The sequence below is a fragment of the Sphaerodactylus townsendi genome, linkage group LG02, assembly GCF_021028975.2.
Source record: "Sphaerodactylus townsendi isolate TG3544 linkage group LG02, MPM_Stown_v2.3, whole genome shotgun sequence".
NCBI lineage: Eukaryota > Metazoa > Chordata > Lepidosauria > Squamata > Sphaerodactylidae > Sphaerodactylus > Sphaerodactylus townsendi.
In genome coordinates this window covers 112,432,057-112,448,546 of record NC_059426.1, presented here as the reverse complement: position 1 = coordinate 112,448,546, position 16,490 = coordinate 112,432,057, and the positions used below count along the sequence as shown (strand labels likewise).

At 42.3% G+C, this 16,490-nt stretch overlaps 1 protein-coding gene across 4 annotated transcripts in view; it reads right to left on the bottom strand.

Annotated features, from left to right (window-relative positions):
- Positions 1–16,490, bottom strand: part of ALKBH3 (alkB homolog 3, alpha-ketoglutarate dependent dioxygenase) — a 70,900-nt gene that overhangs the window by 32,315 nt on the left and 22,095 nt on the right. For 3 of the 4 annotated variants that reach the window (XM_048483761.1, XM_048483764.1, XM_048483762.1), the window contains exon 10: positions 13,620–16,047. In XM_048483761.1, the coding sequence (XP_048339718.1) occupies positions 15,961–16,047 (87 nt within the window). In that variant the 3' untranslated portion in view covers positions 13,620–15,960. Of the gene's footprint in view, positions 1–13,619; positions 16,048–16,490 lie in introns of those variants that run through there. The other variant, XR_007243479.1, reaches the window with a different exon arrangement.

The window sequence follows — 16,490 nt, the reverse complement described above, 5'->3', positions numbered from 1 at the left end:
TAAAACATCCCACCTTATATCGAGAATTGCTTCCTCACTTTCCATAGGTTAATTCAATAATGTAGTCTCGTTCATCATGCTCATTTGTTAAGCTATTATTGACTGTTTGCACCTGATGAAAAAACTGGCCACTCCTTATGTTTCTAACCATGGTAGTAGGAATCAGTTTTTCCCCCCTCTCCTTGGTAGGGATCCCTAACAGGTCAAATAGTTCTCAGAACTCCCTACATGAGATCAGAATCCACTGTAGCATTCAGAATTGTAAGCCAGTATTTGTAATCCAGTTAGATATGTAAATATAAAAATATCCTTCTTGTCCCACTGGATGCCACTTGTTGCTGATTGCATTTTGGTTCAAGAGGAAGATTTCAAATAGGAAGTGTCAGCATATAACAGATAACAGCATAACTGCCTCCCCCCCCCCAATCTTTTTTTCAAACTTTCCACTCCCTCCTTAATATACACTCAGCTTCCAGTTCCATGGCAACCAGTGTATCTTTGATTCTCAGCAGAACAAGGCATAGCAAGGCAATTGCACTCTACACATCCAATAAAGAATGCAAAAATCTCAGGCATCAGCACTTCCCTATATTTTCACAAGACTGAAGGGACTATCACAGCAAATGTCAAAGGTCACTAGCCTGGTGGACATCTATCACAAGACTGTTTTGCTGCATCTTGAACAAGCTTCCATCAACTTTAGCAGATTCCAACAAGGGAAGGTTCTAATGCAAAGTTGTTTTATAAACCAGTTCCTTTTAGCACAGTTCTGTTTGGGATGTGTTGGGTGTATTTTCAGAAGAACAGCCAGTCTTTATCTTTCTATATATCATCAGGAATTTGGGTTAGCAAATGCCTTTAATTAATGCTCACTTTTAAACATGATGTCTTCAGTTACCTTTATGAAATGTCATTCCTGTCTACCATTTAACTGAAATAGCCTAGCTCTCTCTGATAGACAAGTTTTCATTCCGTCTTGCTTTTCCCAGTTTTGCAGTCTTGTCTCTTATCGGCTAAAAAGCCCTTGTTCTAACCTCTAATAGGAGTTAGTTCTATTGACTGTATATTTTTCTAGCACAATACATTTCTAGCCATATGTAAACTTCCAGTTGGAACTTGTTAAACATGGGGCGAACTTCTTGCATCACCTTGTAGGTTTGTATGCAGCCAAGCTAGTGTGTACCTGACTCCATTTAAAAAACGGACTAACCAAGGACCTGCTTCTAGTTGTGTATCCCACTGGGATTAAGCTTGGATTTCAACTAGTATAGAAATTTCTGTAGTAATTCGAACTGTGAGAAATTTCCTGTCCAAAGATCTCTTCTTTCAAAAGCCCTAGCTATAATACACCTTCTGTTATGTACTTTCTTTTTATCATTTTATTACATATTTTACCGTACACAGCCCATAGCCATCTAGAACATGTGACCCGATATGATGTTGTGATTAAAATTTCGCACCTGGGTTCAAACCTTCACTCAGACAAACTTTAGCGGTTGACTTAGGGAGTCTCCCTAAAAGGGATTTTCTCAGTGGAAAATGGGGAAATTATGAACATTGAGGGAAATTTTTGCAATGGAGTTTTTTTAATTACCTCTTGCTTTTATGGGCATTGGCCCCTGGTGAGCAGCAACCTGAAACCTGAATCTTTGCATTCCAGAAGTTCCATCATATTCTGGCACAAAAGTGTCTTAGGATCACAGTGACCTGGAAGATCTGCCACTACCCCACTCCCCCTATTTTGTAACATGTAGCTGATGAAGAGTTCTGGTGAACTGAAAGACATGAACACTCTGATGTGAATGGCTGGTTCTAGCAGAAGTATTACATGGATTGTGCTCATAACGTTTTGACTTATGGGCAGCCTCTGTCAGGCCAAGTGCTCTCACCTGGGGAAGCCAGAGAGATGTATGCAGCCCCGAGCTCCCTGGTGATTTAAAAATGTATAGAAGAATATACAAGAGGAGTTTGGATTTATATCCCCCCATTCTCTCCTGTAGGAGACTCAAAGCGGCTTACAATCTCCTTTCCCTTCCCTCCTCACAACAAACACCCTGTGAGGTGGGTGGGGCTGAGAGAGCTCTGAAGAACTGTGATTAGCCCAAGGTCACCCAGCTGGCATGTGTTGGAGTGCACAAGCTAATCTGATTCACCAGATAAGCCTCCACAGCTCAAGTACCAGAGCAGGGAATCAAACCTGGTCCCCCAGATTAGAGTGCACCTGCCCTTAACCACTATACTACGCTGGCTTTTTAAAGACATGGGCTGTGGACTTCTATAGCAGGTGTTTGGAGAGAAAGAAGACCGCAATCACTATCTTGTTTCTAGAAATATGCCTATTATATTACCTGCCAGGATGAGAAGAAAATGATTAAGCTCCTTTGCTGAAACCTCCTCATTGGCTTTCAAATGCATCTCCTGAACCAAAATCAATACAAAACCATTTCTGTTGGACGATACTGTAAAGTTAATGAAGAAATGAGTCCACATTCTTTCCAAAATGCAATAATTCTGTAATCCACAATGACGCGTAATCACCAGAAATTACCACAACATTTAGAAGCACAAGTTTACAAATGGGCAGAAATTTAATCTGTCATCAGACAAAGTCTGAGATGAACTGCAGTTATACACAATAATACTAACTCCAAATTTAAAATGCCTATGTACATTTGCACCAAAAACAGGCTGGAACATTCATGCCACCAAAGTAACTTCTTTTTCTAGACTTTTGAGCAAAAGCTGTCCTGAATTGAGTTCTAGAATAAAATATATATTTAAAGAGCGAGCTGAAGCATGCCAGAAGCTTTGGATATGCTGATAGGATTTTGACTTATTTCCTTTGAACCTCAGACTTCCATCCTGCAGTATCACAATGATTTGAAATTCTCATCAGTTACAAAACAGATCTACTATGTGGCCAGGGGAGCTGCTGTTCAATAGAAGTCCCAAAACACTCTGGATACAGGAAACCAATCAAATCATTGGTCAGATTCCGACATAAAAACTCTTTAACTGTATGAGACAAATAGTCCATCAAGGTCTGTATGGAGTCTTCTCCAGCCAGAGGCGTAACAAGGGGGGAAAGTGCCTGGTGCATCCTCCGCCCCGGAACGCCCCCTTGGAGCTATGCCTCTGTGTCCAGTGACCAGCAATATGCCCCAGATATGTTTATACGACAGTGATGATATCCATATGCTACTGTTGGATTTCTCCAAGCAAAGAAATTTTATTTTTCTTTCATAATCAGTATCTACCAGGACTTTGAGATACTGTCCGATTATTAAACCAAAGTAGTAGCCTCAACTTTATGGCATCCATAGTACATTTGTTAGATCATACCTAATGGTCAAATCATATTTCTGGGCAGTTGCTTCCCTTTCAGAGTATAAGATTGTAGAGACAATGGGTAGTTATGTTCATGGTATTGTCTGCTGTAGAAGACCACAGCCCATGTTTAAAACTGCTGAGCGTTCCTACCAGGCTAGAAGTGGATTTCTGATTGGGGAAGGGATTAAAATGAACTTTTTCCCCACTTACAGAAAGAGATGTTTGACCTACCTTAGCAACAGCTCTGCCAGGAAAACAACAAAGGCTTGGTATAAAGTGTATTTGATTGCTAAGCTATACTTAGGTATTTATAAAATGTGGATGGTTATTTTTCTCATTATTTCTTTTTCCTCACTTTGGGAACAAAGAGCTTTTGCATCAGAGCAACTGTTCTCATTTTATCTGAAATAAACACTCATCTGTTGCCATAATCATATAGGGCTTCAGATAATTTTCTGTTGAGCTACAAACCATTGCCTGGCCAACAGTAATGCAATCCTCCAAGCTGCTGAAAACTACTCCTATAAGGCCCCATGTGGGAATACCCTCCAAGCCCTAGTTTAAATAAATAGCTGTTGAGACCAGCTAGTTGCCCAAGGAAGCCTAAAGATTTAGGGAGACAATTCGGTTAAAATATGCACTGATGTAACTCCCCAGTCTGAGATTGCAAAGTGCATTAATATCTATATTTGTTTCAGTGTCTTAAGTCATTGCTTTAATCTAGGTCTCCCTTGGTGTCTGAAATGTGATGCCTGACATATAGATGACTGATATTTCATGCCATGTGGCTGCTCTGAGTAAGTATATTCATTGCACAGGGCAAATTCAGTATAGTATGTGTACAGTGGCAATAGTTGGCCAGGACTGGAAGAAACAAGCACTCTTCTGGTCTATATCTGGTAACATTTGAAGTGGTGTCTGATACATAAAATTATTTACTCAATGGGTAGAAGAAAATCTGTCTGGTTTGTAACGCAAATTTCAATGTATTGATAAAGAAACAATTCAGTGACTTCTGCTATGCAGATTCCCATTCTGTACCCCAAGGTTTATACCACAATGGGCAGGCTGTTTCAACACACCAATATATGCACGCACATAGCCATCCTTGTGAATTACATAAATGGATAAGATTTTTGCATGGTACTATTTGGTTGGAGAGCTAAAAGCACAATTTAAACTTGCCAATCTTAACTTTGTAAGGATCATCTATGTAACTGTCCCCAGAAGCTAATCATTCTAAATAAAAAGTGGTATGGGAACATTGGCAACTGTAGGTCCAGTGGCAATGAACAGGACTGTGCTCTTCTTTCAGGTCACAGTGGCAATGAACAGGACTGTGCTCTTCTCAACAGCAGCACTTTAGAACCACTGCTCCATACAGTGGCGTACCTAGGTAAACTGGAGCCCTGGGCAAAACCTGAGTTTGATCCCTCCCCCACCGTGACCAAACAATGATTTTTTCCACTAGGTCATTTCAAAGTCACCATCACATTATAGAACATGCCCCAAATCACAAATCTAAACACAGCAATGGGCCATGCCACACAGCAGAAATTTTTTTTTGAAAACTATTTCAAAATGCTTTCAAAATGTTTTATTACTGCTATGAAAACATTTTATGGTGTTGTATCCAGTCCCTGAAACTGGGGACCCCAGATTCTCCTTTTAAGGTGGATTTAAAAGGAGAATCTGGGCTTCCTAGTTTAAACAAGTGCTATTGGAATCCACCCCCAAACAGCATCATTTTCAATGATGTTTAAACTAGGGAGCCCAGATTCTCCTTTTAAATCCACCTCAAAGGGAGAATCTGGGGTTCCCAGTTTAAACAACATTGAAAGTGATGCTAATTTGGGGTGGATTCTCCCCCACCCTGAAACAGCATCACTTTCAATGTTTAAACTAGGGCCCTCAGATTCTCCCTTTAAATCCATGCCAAAGGGGGGGGGATTTAAAAGGAAAATCTGGGGAAATTTGGGGGGTGCCTGCTGATAGGGGTACAATTGTTAAGCTAGCAGCACCAACCTTTCAGGGTATCTTTAGGAGACTCTCCTAATGATACCACCCAGGTTTGGTGAAGTTTGGTTCAGGGAGTTATGGACCCTCAAAGGTGTAGCCCCCATCTTCTGTTAGCTCCCATTGGAAACAATGGGTGATGGGGCACCCCCTTTGGGAGTCCATAACTTTGGACTCCCTGAACCAAACCACACCACACCTGGATGATAGCATCAGGAGAGTCTCCCAAAACATCCCTGAAATTTTGGTGCTGCTAGCCTAAAAACTGCACCCTCTGCAGGCCAAAAATGGAAAAACACTGAAAATACAAAAAATTCCACAAATGAATCTGCAGTTTTTTCGCCCCCCCACAAGGGGGCGCCCTGGGCAACTGCCCACTTTGCCCAATGGGAGGAATGCCTCTGGCTCCATATGCTTGAAGAGAACTGCATTGAGGCTCTATTATACCCTCTGGAAGTTTATGAAAAAAAGCTTCATCTAGGCCACTGGTTCTCAACCTGTGGGTCGCAACCCCTTTGGGGGTCGAACGACCCTTTCACAGGGGTCGCCTAAGACCATTGGAAAACACATATTTCCAATGGTCTTAGGAACCAAGACACAAATAATTTATGGTTGGGGGTCACCACAACATGAGGAACTGTATTAAAGGGTCGTGGCATTAGGAAGGTTGAGAACCACTGATTTAGGCTATACAGACCATAGCTATGGGTCAATTGTCCATTTACAGAGCTGCTGTTGGAAGGGTAGGGAGAAGGGAAAGCAAACTTTTTTTTTAATCTCCCTGTTCATTTTCTAAGAAAAGCACTGTGGAACTCTTGTCCCTAAAACTTACAACAGTCAGGATGAGGACTCTGAACTTTCATACCTGTGCCAGTTGATGGGGCAAGTACTCATATCAAGTCTGCAGAGAGTTGGTTATGAAGAGAAAACGTGCTCCCTTCCCTTTCATACAAAATTGTATTAAATACATTTTGTAGCTGGTCCTCACTTGTTTAATAATATTAACAACTCAATTCTTCCCCACTTTTGCAAGTTCTACTCACCTGCACTCCTCTACCTTTGACCATCCCATGTGCATCCCATGCCCTAGCCTCCATCTCCCTACTGCCACAGGCCACAACTGCTTCTGCCCCCCCCCCCCCCCAAGCCCTTCTGGTTGCCCAGTTCAGAGCAGATATCCTCATTTTCTGTAGCATTAGGGCTGCTGAGCTCGGCCAATCATGACATCCCTTAAAATAGTATAATACTGATGCTAAGCATAAATTGTTCCCTTCTTTACCATTTTGATTCAAACATTTACTATGAGATGAATCCGCTGGTATTTAACAAGCTGCCAAATGAACCCATTTTCAGCTTGATTCCCAACATACTGAACTCCCTTTTAGATCTCTGCATTTTTGTATGCAAATACCTCATTTTCTCAAAGAGCCTAATTAGCAATGGCTGTTTTTTTTAATCCTCAGCTTGTAAATTCAATTCTTTTGTGCAAACTCTGTGCAAATTAGTAAGTTTTTGCCAGAAGAAAATGTGTCTTGTTTACTTTGGTTGCTATCTGATTGCAATAAAACATTTTCAAGGTTAATCTGCCCCAAAGGTAACATGGCATTCTACATACTCTGTCTTGTCTTTGCATTATTTTTTGTTATTCCTTCACCAGCCTTTCATTTCTCCATAAAAACTAATCAGTGTTCAAACCAAACTCTGGGAGACAAGCTGACATCAAAATGCACTCAACCCAGAAAGCTTTCCATACAATTAGATGCTGTCAACATTGCAGTAGAGCTGTTAAAAATGTTCCATCAGACAGAACTAATGCTGTGTTCTCAGGCTATAAAATGTTTTGCTCTATTAAAATGTTGTTTGTTATCAGTCACCAAATGTAGTGCCACCATAGTTCAACAACAACAGGTTTTCCTGTATGGAAGAAAAAGTCCTTTGTGGCACTTGGTCAGTGGATATCTACAAAAAATAGAGCCCAAGGCAAGAACACCCTTCCTCCCCCCACCACAAGCATCTGCAAAGGCAGCAGTGATTCTGGAAGGTACCTTTTGCTCCTGGAGCAATCTACATATTCTCAGATAAATTACATTAAATTAAGGTTGCCAACCTCCAGGTGAAGCCCAAATGACAAAGATCTATTACCCTGGAGAAAATGACTGCTTTGGAGGGTGAACTCTATGACAGCGTTTTCCTGCTCTGCTTCCTTCTGTCCCACCCACCCCACCCCATCCACACATATGCACTACTTAATATTTGAATCCTCAGGAATTTTCCAAGTCACTTTTCTCCCCAACAGGAACCAAAGTGACTTATGCTCCTCTCCTCTATTTAATCTTCACAATGGCCCTGCAAGGTAGGTTAGGCTGAAAGTGACTGGCCCAAGGTCATCCAGTGGACTTCCATGGCATGAGTGGGGGGAGGAAGAGAATTGGGGGGGGGTGAAGAAAAAGGGGGATAGAGAGAAAGGGTGGCAGAATGAGGGGAATGGAGAGAATGGGGGGGAAACAGAATTGGGGGAAGGGAGAGTGAAATTCATGTGAGCAGTGAAACAACAGAGGTTTCTCTTCTGTGAAAAGGAAAAATAATTAAGTCTTCACACACTGGCAGGAGACATTGATAGGAGACATATGAATCTCCCTTCAAAGAGATTCCAAAGTTTTGGTGCCACAACAAAAAAAATAGGTTTTCCAGATTATTACCTATCTGGCAACTGAAGCAGGGTCTCCAAAGGTGACTGGGTAGGTCCATATGGGAGAAGGTGGCACCTAGGCTATATAGGGATTTTAAGGTCAATACCAGCACCTTGAATTGAGCTCAGCCTGGAAGCCAGTGGAGATAGAACAAGACTGAAGTGACAGTGTCTCTACAACCCACTCTAGTCAACTCTCTGGACACAGCATTCTATACCAACTGCATCTTCCAGACAGTCTTCAAGGGCAGTCCCATGTAGAGAACATTGCAGTAATCTAATCTAGAGGTCACCATGACATGCACCTCGGGCCACCCTCTCATTGGCCCTTTCTGCACGGGTCATTTACGGCGCCCTGGAGAGATCGGCTGTAAAAATGCTCGGATCCCTAGGGAGCTGCTTTTGCACAGGCTGGGCTGCTAAGGAAACGCTAGCTTGGCGCCCCGACCTGGCTCCCCTCCCCCAGGACGGCGTCAGGCCACCTCCAAAAACCTCCCTCCTGGAGGGAGGTTTTTGGAAAACAGCACATTCCCGGCGGCGCAGTGCGAACAGCACCGCCGGGAATGCGCTGTTTTCCCTGTCCCTCTCCCACTCACCTCGTCGCCTTTGTTGCCTTGCTGGCCTCCTAAGACCCTCCCTCGCTGTCCTCCGACCCCTGGACGAAGTGAGTGGGACGAAGTGAGTGGGAAAGGGACGGGGAACGAAGTGAGTGGGAAAGGGACGGGGACGAAGTGAGTGGGAAAGGGACGGGGAAGAGGCGGCTCCGTGAGTGGGAAAGGCAACGAAGTGAGTGGGAAAGGGACGGGGAAGAGGCAGCTCCGTGCAGAGCCGCCTCTCTTGCGCCGGCCTCACTGGGGGCCACTCGCACGCTCCGGTGCAAACGGCCCCCACCCCTCCACCAGCAGAATTCCTGCCGGTGGGGGAGCGCCCTTTCCACAGTGCGGAAAGGGCCTTAGAAACAAAGTTGTTGTTAGGAAATAGCCCAAGGCTCAGTGGTACGACACTTGCTTCGCATGCATAATTTTAGATTTTGTTTCTGGTATTTCCAGGAAGAGGATTTTAGGTGGCAGAGCATTTTTTTTTTTTGGTTAATTCTGATAGTTCAAACCACTTTTTTCAAGAAAAGGTTCACAAAGCAGGTTACAATAAAATCAGAATTAAAGTATGATAAATGATAAAAGCAGCCAGAGGCAATAAAACTAATAAAACTAGCAAAAAGTAGAAAAGCTGGATGAAAATAAAACATCAAAACTCATGATTAAAAAAACATTGAGGGCACATGTGTTTAGTGTATGAAGGTGATCTGAAATGTTAGGTGCCATGACGGAGCATCTTCCAAGGGTCGAAGTTGAGCTTCACCCCTTAACAGTGCTGTGGAACAACCTATACACCATAAGAAGGGTTAGTAGAATCATATGAGAATGCTCAGTCAAACTGACCACTTCCCAACAGGGAAATATCAGTGCAAAGCTAATGCTGGCAAACAGGGAAGAACAATAAACAAATACCAGAAAGAAATGTCAGAAAGCCCATTGCTCTCCCAGCACCAAAGCTGGTCTTTTTTACAGAGACGAAGACATTTCTTGGGATCAAACAGGCACGCTTATCTCTGTGTTAGCAGAGCCAGGAGCTGGCTAGAGATATGAGAGAAGGGGATGTAGAACAGCTTGTACTCAGCTTAACCAACGCAAATGGCTGAGATAATGGATCAAAATGGAATCAAGCCTGTGGCTTTCACTGGGCTGTTGCCTTAGACAATTTTTTTTCCATTGCCCTGCTAGCCTGTCAAGAAAGGAGGTAGGATCCAGTGCAGGCAGTCCAACCTCATCAATGCTAGGAAAATACTGTCCTTGGTGAAGTCAGTCACACACTGCTTCCCAAACACCTCCCTACTCACACATGCTGCTTCCTCCTCCTCTGCTCAAATGTGGGTACACTGAAAGCTGGTTATGTAATGCTGGCCACCCACTTCTATCTGGGCTCCTCTCACCGGAAAACACCAATATACCAATCTATACAAGTAAGAATTCTCTCTGGATAGAGGTTTACTATAATTATTAATGGTATCAACTGCACTTTTGGGATGCAAAAATGATTTATAGTTTATAATTCCTCATTTTAACAACAGAACTGCAGGACTGGCCATTAAAGCTTCAATTTTGCAGACACGGAACAGAGAGGCTTGCCCAAGATACCCCAACCCAAGCCTCCTTCTCTACTCCTTAGTCAACACTATCTTAACAACCCAGTTTCAAAGTGAATCTGACTTTCCTAGAAGAGATCAGGCAGTTACAAAGAATCACTGTTAGTTACTTTTTGGGACCATGTGCCACCCATGAATTCACTCTGTTTTTACTGACAAAGTTTTCACACCTTGATCAGTTACACAAAAGGTTGAAATCAACAGGTAAATAATTTTTTCTAGCATGGAAATAAAGTGACAAGGAAAGTTTCACGATTTTGCACACTACTATAAGCAGGCAGCAAAATGTTCACAATTGTGATGTGCAGTGCGTGTTTTTGCATACTGTGGGAGAGGAGGTTTTATAAGCATGAGCTGACACAAGACACTTAATGCACCGTTCAGGGGATCTCTGTTAGTGGAGGCCTGACCTAGATGGCCCATTCTAGCCTGATCTCATCAGATCCCAGAATCTAAGTACAATCAGCAATGGTAAGTACTTGGGTGGGAGACCTGGAAGGACTACCAGGATTCTTATGCAGAGGAAGGCAATGGGAAACCACCTCTGTTAATCTTTTGCCTTGAAAACCCTACTAGATTGCCACAAGTCAGCTGCGACTCAAAAGCACTTTAGAACACACACGTTGGCCATCCTGTGTCGGGGTAGAAAGCCCATTTTGCTCTTAACACAGTAGAGTGTTTATAGGCCTCTGGCTGCAAAACCACATTTGAGGGACCCATTGGAATGAGATCCAAACCAGTAATTGAAAGACCTGTTGTCTATTACATCGATCCCAGCCAATAAGAATCAAGCCTGCTCTTTCATCTGCATAGTGTGACCCTGGCTTTGTTTCTTGGTTGTGACAGGCATGCACGACAGAATTATTTAGAATAGGGTTGTATATAAAGAATTATATTGGCAGTCATTAAATATGCAAATTGGAGGCATAGAATGTTTTACTTGAGAGAGATGCTATTAAATATGGGCTGATAGTTCTATAGTTACTGAGTATATAAACAAAAACCAAGCGACAACTAAAATACTTCAACCCATTAGTGCGGACAGGTAACTTTTAGCCTTGGAAAATCTCAATATTAGCTAGCAATCCTTAAAGGAAGGCAGAGTGGGGTAACATTAGAGAATCCTTGCTCTAATGTATACACTTACTACTGTCTATGACTCTCATCCAGCCTAGGCACATTGCTGTGACTTTAGAAATTCACAGCATCCATCAGAAAGGACCAAAAGACTAGGCAATCCATCCTTCTGCCCAATACAAACCCATCTCATTCTCTGCACAGCCCATATATAAAATTCAGGCTATTATATATGGTAAGTAAAAGCAGGAAATCTCATCCTGATTATTTAAGCTTTAGCTGTTTATAGAGAAAGAGAGACCAGGTACAAGAGAAGAGGAAATGTGGACAAACACAGCTTATCACATAGGACCAAAAAAATCCCACACTGATTGACATTCATTCTTCTACACAACTAAAAAAATATGCCCACAAAGCCAAAGACTTTGGCATGGATTCAGCCTTCCTGCAACGTAAGTGGCTCTTCTGTTGAAAGAACCTTTGCTCAGTGGAGTGATAGGAAAGAGATAAGATCCATCCCAGAGACTGGCCATGTTAGTGAAACACTCTCAATAATTGTTTGCTCAAGAAAATAAAAGTCCAGGGTCTGTAAGGAAACAGAAGGTTGCTAGCTTGGATGGGAGAACCTCACAAAAGGGTTGGGGGAGGACTGGAAGGAAATGTGGGGAAGTGGGAGCCTAAAGAATAGGTTGCCCAGAAGCAAGTGGGCAACATAAAACAATGACCTGAGAAAGAAAAATCCCATGAAATGGTAGGTAGAGATTGAGGTTTTAGGAAAAGATGGAGACAGAAAAGTGGTACAAATTCAGCTTAACTGTTGAGGGAGCTCTGAGGATAACTCTCAAGGCAAAAAGGGCTGTGTGATTAGCTGGGAGAGGGGAGTGCTAAGGGAGGCTGGTCAAGAGACAGGATGGCCAAAAGAAGTGGGATAAAAGTGGGAGATAGCCTGAAAAGCAAGAGTCAGAGGTAAACTGTGCACAAACCATAAGGAGAAGAGGCATTCTGGGCAGGAAGAGGGCAGGAGGGAGCCAAAGAAGCCTAGGTTTGCTTGGGCTAAAAGAATTGTGGGTACTGCGATGTAGGAGGAAAGCAAGGGTATGAATTTCACAGACAATTCTTTGGATGCAGCATTAGACAAAAACTGTGAGAAAGCAACAAATTCCAGTAATTGCTCCGGGACCGGATGATATTACAGCACTATTGAAGTTAAGCATGTCTGTCCCTGGGATGGGAGACAACTTGGGAGTCCCTCAGAAGCCTGGATTATATCCACAGAAAGAGAGGCAAATCAGCAAATCAAGCACTACAATTAAGCTGGTGAGGAGACAGCGAAGAGTTTTACACCTTCCAAAGTGAGCAGCAAAAGGGTCTGAGTGGCAAAGTCTTGCTGAAGGGACAAGAGCAAAGCAGCCCCAGATTAGGTAAAGAAACCCACGACACAAACAGTCAGCAGAGAGGTTTGGTCTTGAGAGGGTGTGCCAACAATGACAGCTCAAGCAAATGAAATGGGTTGCTATGGAAACAGGCATTTAAAAAGGGGAGGGAATACACCAAAAAGCCAGCTTTTATTGCCAAGTGGAAAATGTTTATGACCAGAAAAGGCAAAGTGGGCGATAAATATGTTTAGTTAAGCAAATGGTGCCAGTTGTAGTATTTTGGGATGCATAAGCACCCATCATCTGTCATCCACCATCCACCTTGGCAAAAAGCTGCTGGCCTGGGCCAGGCTGTATGTGCTTCCGTTCACACCACTGATTCTTAACCTCTCTTTGACCATTAGGCATACTTTATAATGAACACACAAAATGAGAATCAGATGACTTAGCAAAGGGATTATTTAACCTGCTCTTTGAGATGGAGGAGAACATGATGGACAGAATGGTGAGAAAAACATATGGTCAATTGCAAGTGAAGCCATTTCAAAACAGACATTCTAAAAGGGAAGATGGGGGTGGATATGGCAACAGAAAGGATTAATATGCATTTATGTATTTGCAAAATTTATATGCCAACTCTTCAGAGGCCTACTGCGCTAGATTAATCGATTTGCGACTTCTAAAATTCCATGGTTCTTGTTGCTGAAAACACACATTATCTTTAACTTGTTCATTACTGGAATGTGTTGCTTTCTTACAGTTTTTATTTGATACTGACCTTATGTTTGAAGTTGAAAGATTCTACCTGACAAAGGCAGTTGTACAGAAATACATTTTCAATTGAAATTTAAATAGCACTGTACAATACTCCCTACCCCATCACTTTGTGGGTGTTTGGCTTTCAGTAAGAAATAACAGACCCCATGACTAGTTTCCAATGGATTTATTAGAGTCCCTGGGATTTTGGGATAGAACAAAATTTCCTTCAAGGTCACTCTGACCTTTCTAAATTTTAATAGTAACATGGCCATGCAGGATCCACGTTTATTTCGTTGCCCTGCAGGCCTCCCTCTCCCCATCTTCTATTTTTAAACAACCTTACAGAAAATGTGAGAGTGCAGCTTGGCCACTTAACATTGACACATCACCTAATTGTGGATCACATCACAACAGGTGAAGACGAACAGAATCTTTCCCACTAATTAAACCAGTTCTTTCCTACTAACATGTATTGTTCCAAAAGTCTTTTCAGAGTTGCTCAATCCCTCCAAACAGACATCAGGTTAACACTGTGTTACTCTTGTGACACACAGAGAAATCAATTCCACCCAGTTGTGCTGAGTCTTCAACATTTATTCTTTACAGTAACAGTGAAAACTTGCACATAGCAGCAGATTAGTCATTTCGTTCTGTTCTCAGCAAGCAGCAATTTCCACTTACACTATAGTGGAGACGGACAAGAGAGATGCTGATAAATATTTTCTGAAAACTAGCCTAAATTGGCAAGGTTTATGCAGAGTTTGTCTGTTTTCAATTAATTATAAGAATTTCTAACAACTGAGAGATCATCTGTACTTTGTTTTCAGCACATGCTGACATGAGTGGAGTATTCTCTCCTCAGTTAGCTGCAATAAAAAAGCCATCTGAAGTGGCCTACGGCCATTAAATTCAGGCCCAAATGGAGGACAACAAGGCCTTGCTTGTAGCCACCATGTTTAACTCAGTATTGCCTATTGACTGGCAGGGACTCTGCAGGAACTCAGAGAGAGAGAAAAGTTTTATTCACCAGCTACTGCTGTGGTAGGCAGGCAATTTTTGTCAAGGACTCCTCACCCTGAAGCATCTAGAACCATTTTCTTGCCTGTGGCTCCTGAAGCTGACCTTAAGAAAAGAAGTTTAATTCCACCTAGTCCTTGTACCTTTAAGGGAGGAACCAAAGCTCAGAACCTATGTTTTTCATGCAAGAAATCCTAAATTCAGTCTCTGGCATCTCCTGTTAAAAAGATAACAGGAAACAAAGTTAAACGAAGAGAAAAGTTGAGTTTTATATCCTGCTTTTCTCTTCTGTGAGAAGTCTCAGAGTGGTTAACAGTCCACCTTCCCTTTCCCTCTCCACAACAGACACCTGGGGAGCTTGGTGGGGCAGAGCGAGTTCCAAGGACTGAAACTTGCCCAAGGTCATCCAGCAGGCTTCACGTAGAGGAAAAGATTCTGCCACTTATGTGGAGGAGCGGGGAGTCAAACCTGGTTCTCCAGATCAGAGCCCAGTGCTCTCAACCACTACATCATGCTGGCTCTCCAAATACACTATTCTGACATATTACCCAGATTAGAGTGAGCATTTCTAAATTAGAAAAGCCAGTGGCCTAGCTCATTATAGGACAGCATCATGTGTTTCTTCTGGGTTAACCCCACCCCCCATAAATAAATGGAAGGATATCAAATTGGGCAATATTCCTTTTAGAGATACTCAGGGGAAGGGTGTACAGCTAACTGCTTTTAGCCAATAAGTCCCCCACAATAATTTTGATTATTTTTCCCATGTAGTCAGTTTTTCAAAAATGTATTAATAGTTAGCTAGTGAATAAAATATGAAGATGGAAAATACAATTGCACTACTAAAGTGTACTACCAGTCTATTGTATGACCCCATGCATCGAATTTCATCACACTAAGGCTCTTCCTGGCTGCATATGCTTATGACTACCTCTGCACATGCTTAGGACTATTACCACATCGCTATGCTTATTTAGGTTTAGAACTTTCATTTGAGCTGGGCCTTACCACCAGCACTATGGGCTACCACCAGCACTAAAAGCTGGACCCTGATGTTGCCTATGGAGGGAAATTAAGATAGTTCAGTACAGTATAAACAAAAATACCAGTGTCACTCAGCTCTGCCAAGACATCCACTCTCAACTCCCCCAGGAGAAAATCTATTTAAAAGCACTATTCACAGATTAGCAAACTCTCAGATGCTTGACTGGAATTTGCCAGGCATTAATTCCAGCATGAAAAAAGAAAGCAGATTGTTTCTTTTGAATAAAACAAAATTGTTTACCATTGAGCGCTACATTTTCATCTTGGAAAAAGGCATTCACTCGACCACTGGGAGCTTGCAACCATCACTGGTTCTCATTACATTTTCTTGGTGCCTTTAGATCTTAGCCAGCAAAACTCTGAACCCACTAAGTCTGTTGCTCCTAAACCAGCATTTACATTGGGGATCAGAAGCAGATTGACAGTATGACAGATTCCTCTTTTCAAGTTCATACTGCCTCCAAGTCTGGATACATTGTCCTAAACGTCAGATTTATCCGAGCTTCCCTGGAGTGGTATTCCTTGGGTACACGATGCTGAAAACAGAAGGCATTCATGATGTAGGTAAACAAGACAGAAATATCAAGATTTTTACTTGCTTTTTTTTTGAATGATACAGTTCACAGTTAGTGCCTAAGACAACACCAAAAAGCTTAAAATCCTTATCTATTACAAAAAAACCCCTTCTGATTTCATTCATTCTTTATTGCTCGTTCCAGATTGCCATATAGCAATACTGCAATAAAGGGATATGTTGCTTCTGCCACCTCCTTGCTGATTTACTAGAAATAATATTGTAAAGCTTAAATTAAATCTTTACACTAGAAGAGCTAGGCATGGGAAGCTTCAAGGGTATGGGAGCTCAACTGCACAGCAAGCAACACTCCCTCTCATTCACTACGTAAGTGTTAACTGCTCGTCAAACACTGGCAATCTCATGCTGCCTGACAGGCTTTCTTGTAGAAATCCAGGGGAAAGG